This window comes from Electrophorus electricus, chromosome 11 (genome assembly GCF_041902795.1).
Source record: "Electrophorus electricus isolate QZ-2024a chromosome 11, ASM4190279v1, whole genome shotgun sequence".
In the NCBI taxonomy this organism is placed as follows: domain Eukaryota; kingdom Metazoa; phylum Chordata; class Actinopteri; order Gymnotiformes; family Gymnotidae; genus Electrophorus; species Electrophorus electricus.
Window position 1 is genome coordinate 1,845,370 of NC_137507.1, and position 19,041 is coordinate 1,864,410.

The following is a 19,041-nucleotide window of genomic DNA, read 5'->3' on the forward strand; positions in this document are numbered from 1 at the left end:
AAATGATAAACGTTAACACTAACAATGATACATTAGGCTCAAGGGTGTAGTTATCTGGACATTCTCGCTCTATAGAGACGTCTGGAGACTTTCTCACATTCACTCTCGCGCGCACACACACACACACACACACACACACACACACACACACACACACACACACACACACACACACACACACCCTGGAGAGCAGCCAAACAGTCAACCCTTGAGAATAGGTAAAAGGGATTCAGCACACCGCCTCCAGAAATGCAAACGCACATGTATACAAAGGAATGAGATTATTAACGTAATCCAGTTTCAGTGATACACAGACAAGCTGAGGTCATACAATTTCATATCTTTCTCACACACAGGTATTCATAATTTAAATGGATTTATAACTACCATAAACACATGCACTATTCCATAAAACTGTCACACTCTATTATATGTAGGAAACCTACATATCCAATAAACCCCCTTCCTATATGCAGACCTTCTCTCCTGCTCTGTCCACAAATTCACTCTTATGAGCAGGCGTTTATTTCTGAATGATGACACCCCAGCCAGAAAGTCTGTTTACCCCCAAAACAAAGAATTTCTGGGATTTCAGATACATTTTTCATATACATTCTCATTTTCCCAGTGAGCCCGTGAGGATTGTGAGATTCCCAAGTCGCTGCATTTATGTCCTGGTGCAGATTGATGTAGTAGCAGGGAACATGTGACAGGCAAAGGGGTCATGGAGCCTGAGTATGAAGCACACCACAACATCCAAACACCGTCATTACACAGGTGTCATGTAGACCTACTGGTACAGTCACACACACACACACACACACACTTAAAAAAGACCTCTTTCATCACACTTTGTACAGGCGATTCCAGGTGAAGTGGAATCAGAGGACTAATTAGAAATCTAGCAGAGAACAACAAGCAGATTCTTACTGCATCCTATTTTCGCAGTGGAGGGAGTTCTTTTCTCGGTAGCCGTCTACCCCCCCACCCCGTCCCCTCTCATTCCAGCTGCTCCGAAGGAAACCAAGACAGGAAGAGAGTGTGGACAAGGTGGGGAGATGGGGGTTCCGGGCGACCGGCATCCACCAACCAGGTGGACAAGCAGCTGCCAATCAGGCTCTTCCGTTCATTCTTCTGTCTTTTCAGAGCCAATCAGGCTCTTCCGTTCATTCCTCTGGCTTTCCTCTGTCGTATGTTTTGCACATGCTAATGGTCTCCTGCTGTTGCAAACCCATAACTATTTTAAGGAAATTAAATTTAGAGGCATATTGTTTATAATTTGAATCACTTGTGGACATACAGGGTAACGGTATAAAGGGGGAAAAAAATATTTCGAATTACATTCAAAGTATGTAAACCAACAGTTTACCAGTTACAGCTGAGGACTACAGCCGCCTTGTCTTAAGTGAGCCCAACATCTTCTACTTCCTTTCTTTCTTGAAGGGAGAGAGAAAACAAAGCAGGAGGAAAACAGGAGGAGGAGCATGATGAAGAGGAGGGTGAGGAGAGGCAAGCAGGTCCAGGAGTGCAGGCACACTCCATTAGCTCCAGGTCAGAGTAACCTTGTCCTTCCACTCAGGAGCCAAGCCAGTGGAACTAATCGATTTGCTCTCTCTCCCCCAAATCAGCGTCATCTGACACAGTACCACTGAGCTGCCTCAGTGTCCACACACACACACACACACACACACACACACACACACACACACACACACACACACACACACACACACACAGGGGGTGTGTTGTTGCAGCACTAGTGGCACATTGTAAGTGGACAATCAATCAATCAATCAAAGGCAAGAAACAGAAAAGAAAACTAAAATATTGCTGCTTTTGTTCATTTGCCAAAGAGGTGCACAATATCTAACAGAAACAAAGACCCAGAGGCTCACATCCCAGGTCAAGTCACAATCCTGACAGAAGATCCCGGAACGTCAGCAACTTTGGCCATACTCACTAAGTGCACACGTACGTGTGTGTGTGTGTGTTGCATATGTACAATTGGTGCCAAGACTCTTTACAAAATCTAGCACCTTCCAGTGCAGAGGTTTAAACAGGCAGCCCACAGAAACACACAAGATCTACTCCCTGCCGGCCTGAGCCTCGGCCCACACATTCCTACTCTGTCTGTTGTTCACATTATTGAATATGACATGGACGTTCCACTTGGCCTCTGATTGGCAGGTCAACCGTGAAAACCGCACACACAAATTCTCTAAAACACCATGTCAAAGACACTGAAGACTACACGGGGCTCCAAGGCTTCTACTCTCATCCTTGTCAGAGAAAACAACGCAAAATACCGAGGCGCGGAGGCCAAGCTGTGACATCACAGGGTCCATTCCTGCGTGGACCTGAGGGGCAGGGCTTTCAGAGGAGCCTTTCTGCATCAACATGGGAACAATGGAACCTTCAAATCACGCTGGAATGTTCTAAAATGCTTTTGCTTGTTGCATTTGCGCCAAATGTCGGCACCGAGCTGCTGTCTAAGACCCATGCTGAGACCCGCTGGGCCTCACACCGATGTGGGTTTGCACTGTTACACCAACGTCTTTCCTACAGCCGCTGTGAAATTTGAATTAATAAAACAATAGGAACGGTGCGCTCTCTTTCTCTCTCTCTCACACACACACACACACACACACACACACACAGTAACTAACCAGTAAGTTTAATTTTACTGTGGCCCTAGGCATAACTACACTGCTTCTTCATGCATGAGAAACACATCTGCACACATCCTTGCTCACACACACACATATATATTTGACAGCAAATAAAACAATTAAAATTCACACATACTCATATACACAGTAACTACAACACACACACACACCCACCCACCCACCCCACTCCTGCAGTTACATATTCATGCTCATGTAAATACACACACACACACACACACACACACACACACACACACACACACACACACACACACACATACCCATACATAGTAACTAAAACACACAAACACCGACACCACACCCCTGCAAGGTAATTTAAAAAGCTCTTTTCTGGCAGCTGTTTTGCATACTTCAAAGAAGCATTTAAAAAAAAAGAAAAAAAAAGTCCTGTCTCCAGTGGCAACATATTGGAAGACATCGTGATGGCATCAGGAGTTCACCCCTGCACCAAAGAAACCTTCACTATGACCTAAAACTAACCCAGAACATGAGCACTCCACACCCAGCGGGAAACATGGGTGGTGCCCTGTGAAACCCGCGCCAGACGGCAGACCTGACCACAACAAGCTGCCTTTATTGCCCCCCCCCCCCCCACACACACACACACACACACACACACACACACACACACACACACACGAGAGAGAGAGAGAGAGAGAAAGGTCACGGCGAGAGCCACAAATGACTGGGAGAGCAGGAAGCCTTACAGCAAACAGAGGAGTTCACCTGAGTCAGAAACACAGAAACAGAGACATAGAAAGAGAGAGAGAAGGAGAGAAAAGGAGAGAGAAAGAGAAGAATCTGAAGGCAGTACAGATTTCAATAAGATGAGGGGTGAAGGGACGCCAACATTACAGTCCCACTGCAAGATGACTGCCAGAGGGATTCGAACATTTCAGGGTCATTTTCAAGATAAAAGACTCACTCTGAGAATGTTAAGAGCACAGGACAGAGTGGGAGGAGCACAGGACAGAGTGGGAGGAGCACAGGACAGAGTGGGAGGAGCACAGGACAGAGTGGGAGGAGCACAGGACAGAGTGGTGAATGCTACAGCAGCTGCAGTGTATAAGTACTGTGGAAGTACTCCTGAATTAACAACACTGCTCAGTTTATAAATACTGTAGAAATATTACTATTACCAAACATCACTGTTCCATTTATAACTACTAAAGAAATACTTCTGTACCAACATCACTGAAACACTACTGTACTAATATCAGTGTTCAGCCCACAAGACCAACATCACTTTCAGATTCTGTTCCTCTATCACGCAAGCATCCACGTAACAGTCCACTGTGTAGAAAACATAAATACTGAGTCCTCTTCAGCCTTACAGTGTGTTTGTACAGTGTGTATGCTGAAGTACTGTTAAAACAACCAAGATGACTGCTAGCTAGAAGGCCAATTAGGTATGTGGCTTTCAAAAGGTCATCTTGAGCCTGCTCAAAGTAACACTTGCTGTGAAAACCATTAAGAGTTTTGTACATTTGTAACATTTTAAATGATACATTAAAAAGATTTGACATTATTTAAAATGTATTCATAACGTTCCCTGCTGCTGCTTTATTTAGCATTTATCGCCATTACTACAATAACAATGGTGATGATAAGAAAAAGATTTTTATCAGCATTAGGCTGACAAATGGCTAAATATTGTCACATTCGACAGATCTGATAGATGGAAAACAAATAAGCAAGCTTATTGATTAATTAACTTTAACCAATTGCTCTGTGTTGTTCTGAGACAACTAAATCGGTCCCAAGCCTTCATACCTAACACAATGTTCCACCTGTTCAGGTGACTTCGATCTGCTGCAGCGTAGCAGGCTGTTAGTTTTATCCTGCAGTCGACTGGTTGTGTTTGATGGTGTGTGCTGTAAAGCCTGTGAACTAAGACAACGAAACAGCCCACCTCTCCACCATGGCCGTCAAAAATCCCAAATATGGATGGGTGACTCTTGTTCACCACGTCGGTGAGGACTTCGAAGCGGTCCTCCATGTGCTCCCGGCGGCCCTGAATGGAATACACGGCCACGTTGTTGCTCTTGAACTCCCAGGTTTTGGAGAACTCCGCATCCAGCACATCGAGACCAGCGAATTTGTCGTTCTGCATGATCTCCGCCACTTTTCCCTTGACCATCTTCACGGCATCCCTGCTTGACTTGACGATGGTTTTCACCTCGTCCGTGTGGAAAAAATAACTCCACAAAGCCAAGCTTATGCACAGCAGAAACAAAGTCTCTGGTCTTAGCAAAAAATAACGCATGATCCTGCCCAGAAGAGACAGCAGTGTCATCGTATCTCCTATCATCTATCCCCACAAACCCACTAACCTGCCGGTCCTTATGCGTACATCTTAGTCCATCCTGCGCGTCAACACGGGGTCTAGGAAGCTACTCGGAGCAAAAACGGAACACTTTTAATGTTTCTCTGCAACACCAGCGAGGCGTCCGCTGCTCGAGCGCATTTGTGCGGGATGCACGCGTTCGTCGCCGTCCGTGGACGCGGCCGCTGCGGAGTCGGAGCGTGCGCTCTCACGCGCTGCAGTGGTGAAGCGGCGCTTCGCGTTCCATGTTAACGGGGGGAGTCGGAGACCAGCGCGAGCGAAAGCTCCTTCCCACGCGCGCCTGCCTTCACCGTCCCCGTTCACGGCGCGTGACGCGCTCGTCAAATCTGCGCACGCGCTGTGAAGCAGGAAACGTTTCAGCGGTGTGAAGTCAGCAAACGTTTGCTCAATGCTTGCAAATATTTAAATAGGATATAATAAAAGTCCAGTGATGAAGGTCACTGTATGCATTTTTTAAACGATCGCAAGCCAAGGGAACCTGATGAAAGCTTCGCTTTGAGGCAACACAGACTGTCCAGAGCTTTTAAGCGAATTTGTGATTCTTAGGAACCTGATAACCTGTTTGTGATTGAAAGAATGTAGCAGAAACAAGACCTACAAACGGCCATGAAATTGAATCACAGAAGCCCGTGGTCGAAATACGTTTTGGGGATTGGTTTTTAGATTTAAAAAAATAATTAGTTCAGATAAACTAATTCATCTTGTGAGCAACATTGTGCCACACAATTTCCCACGTCAAATAATAGAATCGGTTTGTTTCCAACACACTTGACGCAACGTGGCCAATTTATTGTTATTAAGATCACCAAGATGAATCAACAACACCGCCTGTCAGAACGTTTTGATAAATATAGTCAGGCGGAGTTTGGGCAGCTACTTTTAAGGCCCTTTTCCTCGCCGTCATCAGCGGGGCGCGCTCTTGGGGAAGCTGCTCTCGCGCAGCGTGTTTTGGTGTTTAAATATCACTCGCTGTCCATCGGTAAGAGTTTGTAAACAGTTACGGTTCTTCACTAGAAAACTACATCGTTTAAACTTTGCCGGGCCTCCGGATATATCGACGGTGGTCTCGTGAAGTGTTAGCTAGCCAGGCTAGCGTTGACGCTTTAATGAAGTAAACACATAACTACTAGTCTTTTTACAGAAACGTTTACTGGTATCGGTCAATGTTTATATCCAGACATGTCGTAAAGTCTTTTTTTGTTTGTTTGTTTGTTTTTTTGCAGAAACGTGCTCCGGTATCGGCCACCGTCTGTTTATATTCCGACCCACTTAGCTAGCTCGCGCACAAGCCACAGCGCGTGACGCGTGAGCGTCCGACCCGGGGGCACGTGCGGCTGTCGCGGTGGTCTCTGGAGGGTGGCTCGTTCGCTCCCGCGCTGATGGAGTACGTGCAGCCCCCCGCCACAGCCGCGCACGGCCACATGTGAGTACGGCGCCGTGTGCACGACCGGAGCTCCGCACCCCTCTTACCCTCGTGGAGACGCAGGAACTGGTTTCATAGAAACCAGCTTAAGCACGTGTCCATACCGTGCTCCACACGTGCTCAGCCAAACTGTGCCGTACGCATTGCACATATGGGAAGTAGGCAGAATTTGGTAACGCCTTAAATAGTAAAGGCGCTTTCCGGTACTCTTAATTTTCTTTATACCAACGTTTTAACTAATAATGTGTAATATTGTGGAAAGTGAATAACTAGGTTGTCATTTGACATCGCAGAGAAATAGCCAACAAACTTATTTTTGTAAAATTATTTATTAATATTCTTATTGTAATATTTTAACCTTTTGTACCCCTGACTTGCTTCTGAATTGACTGCATAAAGCAAATAACGATATTTAAAATTATGTTGATTTTGCTTTTTAGACTTGTGAAATTGCTGTTTGTTTTGACTTGGAGGGCTTTGCCTCATATCGTTTTATGATTGGATGAGGACATGAACTACCCTTTAATAAATAAATAAATAAAAATAAAAACAAGTTCAAAACAATAGATGTACAACCAGAAGGTTCCCCATGAATAAACTTTGTGCCTGTCCGCTGCACTGATTTGTCCCTTCTTTCTTCCCGTAGCCTTTGCTGCACATGTGGCGTCCCCATTCCACCAAATCCAGCCAATATGTGCGTGTCCTGCCTGAGGACCCAGGTGGACATCTCAGAGGGCATCCCTAAGCAGGTGTCTGTGCACTTCTGCAAGCAGTGTGAACGGTATGCACCGCAGCATCGCAAGTGCCTGTAGCAGGATCATGTGCCAGGACTGATGAGCTGAAGATACATGCTAACGATGAAAGAAAGACTCCTACTCTCCGGTTTTAAGGCTGGGTTGGGTTTTGGCTTTGCGTGATCATGTAAACCTTGTCTCAGAGTTATCCCACTTGAGTTCTAGCCAACTACAACCATATAGACGTAGCTGCAGTAATGGCTGCAGCGCTGATGGAAGCCTCCGCATGCAGCATTAGAAGCTCACGCTCGTCTAGTGGCCTGTAGGACTTCCAACGTTTCTTAAGCGAGTCGTCTCGAGTCTGATGGCTCTGTCTGTTCCACAGATACCTGCAGCCTCCGGGTACCTGGGTGCAGTGTTCTCTGGAGTCCCGCGAGCTGCTCGCGCTCTGCTTGAAGAAGCTCAAGGGCTCGATGTCTAAGGTAAAGAGCACGCAGACGGCTTCAGCACAGAACAGACCCCCGAACCAGTGCAGCGTCTCGCTCAGTCCCTCCCTCTCCCTCTGCCCAGGTCCGCCTCATAGACGCCGGCTTCCTATGGACAGAGCCACACTCTAAAAGGATCAAGATGAAGCTGACCATTCAGAAAGAGGTGATTTTTGACCGCATGCCGGAGAAAAAAGCCAGCACATCTCTGGCTTGATTGGCCAGCGCGCTCTCACTGTGTGTGTGTCTCTCTCTCTCTCTCTCTCTCTCTCTCTCTCTCTAGGTCATGAACGGGGCAATACTTCAGCAGGTGTTTGTGGTGGAGTTTGTTGTGCAGCCGCAGATGTGCGACGACTGTCACCGAGTGGAGGCCAAGGACTACTGGAAGGCGGTAGTACAAGTCAGACAGAAGGTACCACGCTGGCAGATGCCTGCTGTGCTCCGAGTACATGTGGAATGAGGAAGCGCAGTCCCTGACCAATCCTTTTAAAAGCACTGCGACCAGGGACTGTGCTTGCTAATGGACAGTTGAGATTTGGTTCTGGGTGGGGGATTAAGTAGTAGAAGCTCTGGATGTACAGCCATGCGAGGTTGGAGATGCTCCGGGGGCTGAATGATGAAGTCGAGGGAGTTTGTTGGGCATTCAGGTTCTGTCAGCAGATGGGTATGTTTGGAAGAAACAAAGCTGTTCATGCGCCACATTCTTAGACGTGCCCTGTTTAATCAGGGTCTCATTAGCATAAACCAGCTCTCTGAAGAATCCCCTAAAACCCACCGGCTGCAGGGTGAAGCTCCCGTCTGCCAGTGGGCATGTCTTCCCTCGCTCATCAGTGTCCGACCTTTAATCCCCAGTAGGTTAAAGGCACAGGGTGGGGAGATTTACGCTCAGTTGGCGTGCAGCTTTGTGAAGTTTACAATTTCAGTTTAGTGACCCAAGGCCACAGTCTGCGTATGACGTGTTGCCCCTGACCTGCTGTCTTTGGCAGGGTTCTGAGGGCGTGACCCAGGCAGTCTGAGCCTTTAGCAAAGGTCATTATGAAGGCCTAATCACATGGGTGCATGCCGTGATGTAACCGACCCTACGTCCAATCACATGGGTGTTTTTGCACTTGTGCTCTTTGAGCATGTCTTCTCTTGTTTCGTTTTGATTTCTGCAGACTGTCCACAAGAAGACTTTCTTCTACCTGGAGCAGCTGATTCTGAAACACAGGGTTCATCAGAACACCCTTCGCATCAAAGAGATCCACGGTGTGTGTCGTCTTCCTCATTCCGCCTCCTTTGTCATCCTCGTTTACTCCTATCTGGCGTAGTCTGATGTTCCAAGATCCCTCTGATATTACATTTTTATGAAAATGACACTTTAACCAGTTTCATTTTAATCCTAAAATGTTACTGGAGCATAGAACAGATTGAAACCAGCCCTGTTAACTGTCAGCATTTTAGCCCAAACTGTCCCTTTTTAACACCAGCATTTGCACATTCCTGTTTTCGGTACGGTTGAAAGGTGCTCTGAAATGTCGTCTGTGGGAGTCATTGAAGTCTGGGGGGGATGTGAGGCTCTGAATAATTTGACATGTGGCAACCATGCTGGACACCTCCTCTAATCTGGGATGTGTTACGGGAGAATGTTCTGTACGTGCAAATGATTTAAAGTTAATGGGTTTTAATTGTTTCTCTTGTTCCTTCTCTCTCTCTGTCTCACATACACACTACTCGTGTGTGTGTGTGTGTGTGTGTGTGTGTGTGTGTGTGTGTGTGTGTAAATTATATATATTTATTATTGTATACACATGCTCACTGCTGTTCTCACTCTGCTGTTCTTAGAGGGCATTGACTTCTACTATGGCTCCAAGCAGCATGCCCAGAAGATGGTGGATTTCTTGCAGTGCACAGTACCCTGCAGGTGCGAGGCTCTGACACGTGACCTCTGACACTTGACCTCCTCTGCTGTCTTCTGCGCTCCTCATCCAGTTGTTCACAAAAATGTGTCAGAAGCAGGGCCCAGGAGATGAGCTACAGCTCAACCAGTTCAGTGGAGCTCCAGCCCACATGTGCATTCCATTTGAGCTTTACATCCTGTGATAAATCGTACTTCTGAAAAGAGTATTTTAATTCTCTCATTTTCTATTTTGGAAGCCGCCTTTTTTCTGCCACGTTTAGTTAATTATGCAGTTGGCTAATTAAAAAAATGAATCACCATTAATATTCTCTGGTTTGAAGATCAAAGGCTTCACAACGCCTCATCTCCCATGACGTGCACTCGAACTCATACAACTACAAAAGCACCTTTTCTGTTGAGATCGTGCCCATCTGCAAGGTACATGTGCTTTTTTTTAGTGTGTGGGGCAGATATGCGAAGCCGGCCAGTGACTCATTTGGTGGGTGGGTGGGTGTGAGTGAGAGCGTTTGGACGTGAGAGACTTTTATTGGCTTTGACCCTGGTGTGTGTGTGTGTGTGTGTGTGTGTGTGATGTGAAAAGCGATCGCACTAGCCTCGTGCTGCATTGTTCAGGGGGTGTTAAATGGCTTCGAAGAAGTGAACAGGAGTTGAATCTGGACCCCTATTGTTCTGCCTAGGGAAAAAAAAACCTTTAAGATGTCAGTTTGAATAGTCAAAGGAAATGTGTGGACATGTTTCACTCTATTACTGTATGGATGATAATTTCATAGGGCAGAAAGGATTATTCAAGCTCTGTCATTGTCATACCGTGTGTGTCTGTGTGTGATTTTTACTTCCCCAACCCACCTCACAGGACAACGTGGTTTGCTTGTCTCCACGTTTGGCTCAGAGTCTGGGCAACATGGGTCAGGTGTGTGTGTGCGTTCAGGTGACCAGTACCATCCACCTCCTGGACCCGAACACCCTGCAGCGTGAGTGAGATGCCAGCTCCAGACCCTTAACACCTGACACCCAACCTTCCGACACTTTCCTTAGAGGGAAACGCGTCTCCTGGCTGTATCTCGCACCACACACGGGTTAATAGCACAGGGATCTAAACGAGAATTCCATGAGGTTTAACAACAATTTAACGACAAGCGAGAATGATCGAGGATTTAAGGGGGCGGTTTAAGTCGTCCTGAGTTATACGTACAGGCATCGTTCTGTCTCGTCTGGTTCCTGTGCGTTTGGGTCAGGTCTGCTCAGCACCCGCCTCCAGTACTCTCGTTCTTTGCAACATGGTGTTCTCCTGCAGCACACGGCGAACACCTGTTCATTCAACCCCAACCACGAGAATCACACCGGACGTCTGTTGCATGTTTAAGTGAAAGTTGAAGTGTGAAAGGAAAATTTAACTTCTGGACCACATGCCCATATAAGACAAATTGGAACAAAGAACGGAAAATGAGATTTCTGTGTTTGTAAGACTGGCTACCTGCTACGATCTTTAGCCAGAACTGACAGTGAGCACGTTTCATCTTCTGCGTTCTAATGTTCAGTGTTTCCACTTTGTTTGTTGTGTTTATTTTGCTGCAGTCGCCGAAGTGGATGCCAACACTTACTGGCGCTACCCCTTCAACAGCCTCTGTAGTCCACGGCAACTGGACGAGTTCATCGTCATGGACATCGACATCATCAGGGACCTGCGTTTAGGAGCAGGGGCTGGTCTGAGGTCCAATCGGGTAAGAAAGAGGGCGGGCCTGTGGCCGTGATTGGTCAGTCAAGGCGTCGAGGTGATGGGGGAAACAAATAAAATTGGGGGGGTAAAGTTTGTTTTGGCTTCCTTCATGCTGACGAGGGTACAGGATGGAGTCAATAATTCCCCACTGAATTTGTAGTTTTCTGTATTTATAGAACGTCCACTGGAAATGGCTTTTAAACAGATCAAATATGGCCAGTGTTGAGACTTCTCTGGAAGGGAAAGTCAATACTAATTGTAATATGGTTTTGATCCAGTTAGCCAAGCACTTCTACCCCATACCGCCTTTGGCTCAGTGAGCTGTGGCTTTTATAAAAAAGGCACAAATCCAAGTATAAATAACCCGTTTCCTTTACTGGCAATGAAGTGGGTGTGTGTGTGTGTGTGTGTGTGTGTGTGTGCGTGCGCATTTTACCAGCACACCTTGGCAGAGGTGTGGGTTCAGAAGACCTCCGAGATGGACACCAGTCAGCAGTATCACTGCCGCACCTTCTTGGGTCACCTGCTCAACATCGGAGACCTGGCGCTGGGGTGAGCACAGTGGCTCTGGACTCTGGGAGTGCAACACTGCCCCCTTCAGTCTGCTCCCTTCTATAGCACACCACACTTAAATCTCAGAACACTTCGAGTTTGTATCTGGTGCGTTATAGCTTGGCAAGAAGCTGTAGTGGTTTCCTGCACTGAGCTGTCCTGCTTTCATCCAAACCAGGGACACATCATATGTTTATGCTGTATTACCTAAATACCTTATCGAGATTAAAGTCGTTTATATATGGCAGAGGTACATAAGTGAGAATATTTTTAGGTCCCTTTTTTCTTTACCATTTCCTTCCCTTTTTGTGTGTCTAAGCTATGACTTTGCCAATGCAAACATCAACGACGAGTTTCTTAACAAGATGAATCCACACCACGTCCCTGATGTGGTAAGAACAGCCAACATCCCAAACCATTCACATAATTGAAATTGTTACTTGCTTGTAAGTTTAGGCTATACTGCCCCCTTGTGGCTGACTTATTTTTTTCCCCACCCATTAAGCTTGTTGGAGTACAGTTGATTTAAAACAACACAAGGCAACGGGGGAATATAAAGCTTAGAAATCTCCAAAGAACAGAACCACTGAGCAGACAGTGACCTGCTGCTCAGCTGGAAAGTAAAGCGAGCACACTGAAAGAGACTTGAAACGGCATGGTGTTTGTACGAAACGCGACCAAGCTGTCTTGCACCCACACTGTGTGCTTTTCTTCTCTGAACCTAATAACCGTAGCAGAAAACAGCTGTGTGAAGCCAACGTCGTGTGGAAGGTTATTAAAGGCGTCCGGCTTGTTCTAGGTTTGTGTGTCGCGTGCTGTGATGTGATTTCTTTCTGCGTTCAGGTTTTGATTAAGAAGAGCTATGACAGGGCCAAGAGAATAAAACGCAGGAACTGGAAGCTGAAGGAGCTGGCCAGAGACAAAGAGGGCCTGGACACAGATGACGAAAGGTAACTGTGTGGGGGGAGGGGGGCGCCTTTAAGGAGGTTCATTTCTGAAGTTGTGCACTAGCTGCAGGCTCCACTTAAGGTTGCACAGTGTTACATCAGCTGTTTTCCAGACCACCTTAAGACGAATCGTTTAACTTCGCCTGTGGCTTCATATGTGGTGGCCAGGAAAATACTTTTCAGACACGTATCACTGATTGTTGACTGTTTACAGACAATACCAGGACTTCTTGGAGGACCTGGAGGAAGACGAGGCACTGAGGAAGAATGTCAACATCTTCAGAGGTGAGTAGGCCAGAAGCCACCATCACACAGGCGAAAACATCTGTTTTTTTTGCGCACTTATGCACCTTTTGGGCTTCCAGATGCTTCCAAAATCCCCGTGGAGAGCGACACGGACGACGAGGGCGTTCCGCGGGTCTCCCTGGCCGAGATGCTGGAGGACCTGAGTCTCAGCGACGCCACCGGCGGAGAGGGGGCAGACATGATGACCGATTAGCCATACCGGCGCAAGCCCAGCGTGGGCACGCACCAGCTGTGCAGCTCTTCCGCTCGCCTGACTGGCCGAACTACCGAGCGTGTGCAGTGGAGAGAAGTGTGTGGCTCTTCTGACGCTCCTGACTCGGTTGTCGGCTTGGTGGGTAGCTGGTGAAACACAGTACACTGGTGCAAGTGCTGGCTTCTCTCTGCCTGAGCTAACGTATTAGCTTCCGTTCCTATAGACCATACACACCCTGCAGATCTAATTTCAAATACATTTATATAACTGTACAACCATCGTAAATGATCTAATGTGATTTGAAATATTCATTGCATTTTATTGCATCAATTGCATCTTCATTGCATTCAGTGCATCTTTATCCTGGTGAAAGACTGTCTGAAGTGGTTAGTGTGGTGGGTGCAATAAACATGAATATTCAATCCAAACTCATTTGTGTAGTTTTTACAAAATATGTGGTCACAAAGCACCTTTACACAAGTCATGTATACACTGAATCTGGGTCCAGGCTCCTACTGAGCAAACAGTGATGCTGGCAAGGAAAACCTCCCTGAGCAAGGTACCACAGCTCAGAAGAGATCCAGGGTGGAATGAAAGCCAGAAAGTGACAGGCAGAGAGAGGCTCCCTGAGACACCAGCATCTCTCCGCTCCACCCTTGACGTGGACGAGGGCTCCCTGAGACACCAGCATCTCTCCGCTCCACCCTTGACGTGGACGAGGGCTCCCTGAGACACCAGCATCTCTCCGCTCCACCCTTGACGTGGACGAGGGCTCCCTGAGACACCAGCATCTCTCTGCATCACGCTGTGAGAAGCTGGAGGACGTGCCCAGGACCCCTGAGATTTGCACCTTGTGTCTTAACAGGAAAACTCCTTTCCAAAAGCTCAACTAAACAAATAAAAGACTTAAAATTAGAACCTAACATTAGAGTCCGAAACCCTACCTGGAAGGTTTTTCCAGTTACTCTTTATCCTTCTGCAAATTGCCTAATTCAAGGTACTATTAGGTAACTTGTGCCTTGTGATCTAAGTAGGTGTGGTGGTTCATAACAGCAAATAAGTGCACTCAGGTACTGAGGATCAAGGCCTTGTAGAGGTTTGTATGTCAGTATCAGAATTCTGCAATCAATATGGGATTTGACGGTCAGCCATGGCGGTGTCTAGTATCAGGCTTATATGGCCAGTCTCTAGCTGAGGTGTTCTGGAGGAACTGGAGTTTAAACATCCAGTTGGCAGGGCATTTAAGTAGTTCAGTCCTGAGGTAATAAAAGTGTGAACTAGTTTATGTATCCTGCCCAATTCATGTCACACTACTGTTTTTCACATGGTGTTTACTGTGTTTTAGCAATTAAGTGTTTGGCCTGAGGGACCATGAGAGTTTGAAGAGAGTTTTGTACTGAGTTTTGAAGCTTAGTAGTTCCTTTTCAGCTTTTTCCATATTTGTACCTTTTTCATTTTTATTTGATTTTTGTCTGGCTTTTTTTTTTTTTTTTTTTTTTTTTAACACAACACATCTCTATTTCCACTTGGCTTGTATCTTGACAGACAACTTGAACATATTTGTTTGTTTTTGATATCAGAAGGCCAATTTTCATCCCAGCATCGGCCACCTTCAGCGAGCGCTGGGAGCTGGGAGCCTCAGTGGCTGTTAATCACAGAAAAAAAGCGACAGGTCCTGGCAACAGCCACTGCAAGCCAAGCGTTCCCATCATCCCTCAGGTGAGTTTGGCAGAAATGTGTTTTAAGTGTGACTCAGACTTCTTTAAGTCGTAAAATGACATTCATTGTTTGTCAGGGTAACCAAAGCTGAACTTTTCTTTGTATTTTAACCCCAGAACACCTCTTGGCGTTTTGCTTCTGCTTCCTGGCAGGTTTTTTTAATTCAGGGAATTTATGAGGAGGATGTAAGTTTGTGCTCGACATCTCAGCAGTGACTGACCAGTTTATGTTGTAATTAAGTAAATGGAATAATTTTTTCATTAAAATTATTTTAATGATAGAGCAGCTAAAAGGTGTGGCCCAGAGCTGAGAGCTGACTCCCAGGCTCGAGGAAGACCTTTAGAGAATAGCCAACAGGAGCCAACATGGGACACAAAACCCTCCCAGCCTGCTTTCTGTAGGTCATGGCCGAGACTATCGACTAATCCCCACGGCCCGATAAATGTCAGCCGATCGGATTCTCGACTCTGAATCGGTTTTGTGGGGGAAATTCTCTGCAAAGAAAAATAAATGAGAGGCAAGAGAACATTCAGGCTGGAACCAAAATACCTTTTATTTCCCCCTCCAGGAGAAGTTCCCAAACCTGCCCACTCTTCTGCAGCTGTCAACTTGAGTGTGACCTTGCTGAGACAGCGTTTGGACAAGGTGTGGAAAAACAAATAAGGTGTCTGGGTTTCTAAAATGTAGAAAAGTGAGTTATAGAAAGGTTAGCAGTGTTTGGAACATCTGCTGAGGTTTGTAGAAATGTAAAACAAATGGTAATTAGCATGGCGAGTGTAGCCACTGTTCATTTAGCAAGGCACCTATCGGAGTGTTGTGGTGCAGTAAAGCTGTGGGGGAGACTGGACATAGTGACAGCTGGAGACAGTCACATGTATGGAGAGTCACGTATCTGGTCTATGGACACACGTCCCACTATAACGGCTAGTCCACTGGTTGGCCTTAATAATCAGACTTTGGTGGGATGGTGCAGAATGCTCCACTCTGGCCTCGTTTAGGGGGAGGCGGTACCTGGATCATGTTTAGGGAACATGATCATCCCCTCTCCTCCCCCCCACATTTTAGGAAACTAGACCCACTTGGGAAAGTGACCATAGGGTTGCTTTGACACACAAAGAAACAATGATCTCTCTCTCTCTCTCTCTCTCTCTCTCTCTCTCTCTCTCTCTCTCTCTCCCTCTTTCCTACTGCTCCTTTTTCCCCCCTTTTGAAGAGTTGGGAAGGTAAAGGACGTGAACCGTCTGACTTGCTCATGAGGCATCCCCACACAATCACCCACAGGAACTCCCAGTTCCACTCCTGACTTGCCCTTCAGGGTTAACAATGATTTTAAAATCACCTTTCCCCTCTAAGTACTGGGTGGAAAAAAAAATATTACATGGAGTTTAATATCTGGGCAGATTTTTATATCTGGGCAGTTCCCTGTTTGCAACACGCTGCCTTTGATTCTTGCGCTCGGTATTGTTGTCGTAACGCACGTTTACCCAGGGCGTGATGGCCATCAGAGAAAGCAGCTAGCCGCGAGGCAGACAAACTGCAGCCATTGGAGGGGTGTTTGCCGTCCCGTCCCTGATGTGCTGATTTCCTTCTCCCGCCCCCTCCATGTCTCGGGTCTCTATCGTTGTTCTCTGGTTTACAATCATACTGGACCACTTTTCCAACCACGTTACTTTGCCATCCAGCCTGACCTGTACTCCTGATCCACGATCAGGGCTGTCGGCGTGACTTTCCCGGGCTGATCGGTGCGTGTGAACCTTGGCCCTTGCCTCTTCGTACACCCCCACACCCTCCCTAGTGTTTTTACATGTTAAACCCATTCCTTCAGCTATGTGACTTATGTCAACAATGACAGCGAGAACAACATCGTGACTGAGGCTGCCACGTGTGCTCTGCACCTTAAAGGCAGTCAGAGGTGCGTCCTCCCGCCCTTCGGTGGGGTCAGCTCACCACAGATATGCCAGCGTGAGCATGTAGTGGGAGTAGATGTGAACACTATATGTTCTGTGCATAGGTCCACTGCTCAGACTACCAGATGCTTTACGAGGTACACGTATCCTATAGGTGCGGTTTATGAGCGCACAATTACAGTTTACAGAAGCTCTTATACAGAGCAATAACATGTTTATTGGTAAGGCAGCATGTGTTGCCAGTCCTTAGCAGAGGAGCACTGCTGACCAGAGATTAGCAGGACGGCATGATAGTGGCTTAGCAGTATTACTGACGTGTGTACGTGCCGGCGTCAGTGCGGGGTCTGCTGGCAAACTAAAGTTGTGGATGAGCAGAGCGAATTAGAAATGAAGTTTTTCTAACGCAAGTTTCTCTACCCAATCTCCACTTCCACAGGATGATGTAAGTGAGACTAAGTGTAGCACTGAGGTGTGTAGGTTCAGCTCGGTGACAGGGTAGCACCGGTTCCTACCGGGGCAAGACACCACCAGGGCTTCACAGAATTGCGCCTCCAGGACTCAGGTTTGCAGGGACTGCCCCAGACAGAAGTCCTGTCCCACCCAGTGTCATATCCAGAGGTTAGGACACAGGGGTACTGACCCTAGCTGAAATCTCACTGACCCCAGAAAGGACCCCTGTGACCCCAGACATACAAAGCCCACTGAACAAAGTCACATATGAATGGAGGACATGTCCTTTGTATTGCCTGATTTTGAAAAATCACAGATCTGCCCTGATAACGGTGCTCTCAGGCTGCAAGTCAAAGATTGAATACTTTCACCGCTCCCTTAAAATCATGCTGCCTGCCGAGAGTTTCGGGAGGGTAGAGTGATATGTGGTGAGCTGTCTCCTGATGTGCCATTTCGCAACGAAGAGCAGTTACCAGGTTGTGTGTGTGTGTATAACAATCTTAACAGTAGGATATTTTAGGTTAGCTCTGGTTATCACCCAGAAATCTGTTTCTTTGGCTGTATGACCGGGTGTCCAGTTTTGCTTGTATTGGATTGGGTGTCCAAGAAACACAACCATATTGGTCAGGATTAAAAAATTTTTTTGCCACTCTGCACGTCCTTCTCCCAATCAAAATTTGTCAGGCGAAGTCGAATACAAAGTACAGGTGAAGACACATTAATGTTGCGTTTAAAGGAATGGGCGTGTTCAATTTTGGCTCGGTGGCTACCCTAACTCTCACTGATGCTGTAAACTGTTTGTTTGGCATAAAAAACGTAATCCGCTCCAGCCGACGGTTGCGTGACTGGGGTGTGTTTGTTTGGTCAGCGTTACCGGCGCAAGCCTTCTGTTTATTTACTGTCTTTGAGAAAGGCTGATAAAATACCTCGCCCTAGGTGCCTACTGTCAGCAGAAGGTCACTGGGTTAAAGTGCATTTGCTTTGTTTGGGATTGTTTTGTTGTGGACATAGTGTCTACCAGGCTCGTGACCTCATGTTCAGCTGCAGCGTACTGGAACATATCGGGTAGGAGTCAACTTACTGGTGATTAAAAAAAGAATAACTCAGTCGATCTTGACAGTCCAATTCACCTGCGAGTGTGGTGGTCTATTGTAGGAGGTCAGATCGACGTAGAAACGTGTGCTCCAGCAGGAACTATGGAAAGAACAAACCAAAGCAAAGTTTAAGTCTATTAAAGATTTGCGCTCAGTCCTGAACATTTCCAAACTGTCACATAATTCACAGAGCCAAAATTGTTAGTAACGAGTACCAGTACTTGAAATTGATCAGAACAGGGGAAGGGTTCCTCTGTCCTTAACAGCCCAAACGCCTCATAAAGGGGAAAGTTCAGAGACAACACAAAAATCATGTTTTAAACGGCAGGCTAAGTGAAAGAGAGTGATGATATGTAAAAGTTACATTTAAAATGTTTTATTGTCAGTAAACAATTAAGAAAAAGCACATTTTCCGCCGTTGTCGTCTGCTACACGCAAACGGTCGTTCTTCTCCAAAGTGGGCTGCTCAAAAACATCCCTTTCTATTAGTGTTAAATTTTCTTCAAAATAAATATATAAAAGAAGGAATCTGACTTCTCCTCTACTGCTCTAAACGCATGCATCAGCACAGTGCAGC

General features: G+C 46.5%; 2 protein-coding genes across 3 annotated transcripts in view; one reads left to right on the forward strand and one right to left on the reverse strand.

The window, feature by feature from the left end:
• ppm1lb (protein phosphatase, Mg2+/Mn2+ dependent, 1Lb) overlaps positions 1-5,363 on the reverse strand; it is a 42,458-nt gene extending 37,095 nt beyond the window's left edge. The window contains exon 1 of the mRNA XM_027027412.3: positions 4,603-5,363. Within this exon, the coding sequence (XP_026883213.1) occupies positions 4,603-5,001 (399 nt within the window). The 5' untranslated portion in view covers positions 5,002-5,363. The remainder of the gene's footprint in view (positions 1-4,602) is intronic.
• A 533-nt stretch (positions 5,364-5,896) lies between these two features.
• On the forward strand, positions 5,897-13,722 carry nmd3 (NMD3 ribosome export adaptor). Of its 2 annotated transcripts, none has more exons than XM_027027420.3 (16): positions 5,897-6,016; positions 6,261-6,460; positions 7,107-7,241; positions 7,580-7,676; positions 7,765-7,845; positions 7,963-8,091; positions 8,837-8,927; positions 9,504-9,582; positions 9,900-9,996; positions 10,433-10,550; positions 11,155-11,300; positions 11,736-11,848; positions 12,168-12,240; positions 12,692-12,798; positions 13,010-13,080; positions 13,161-13,722. In XM_027027420.3, the coding sequence occupies exons 2-16, from the start codon at positions 6,417-6,419 to the stop codon at positions 13,292-13,294; spliced, it is 1,515 nt and encodes a 504-aa protein (XP_026883221.1). In that variant the 5' UTR covers positions 5,897-6,016; positions 6,261-6,416; the 3' UTR covers positions 13,295-13,722. The 2 variants fall into 2 exon arrangements, with proteins under 2 accessions (XP_026883221.1, XP_026883222.1); XM_027027421.3 differs by having other exon boundaries at positions 6,008-6,148.
• Positions 13,723-19,041: the final 5,319 nt, after the last annotated feature.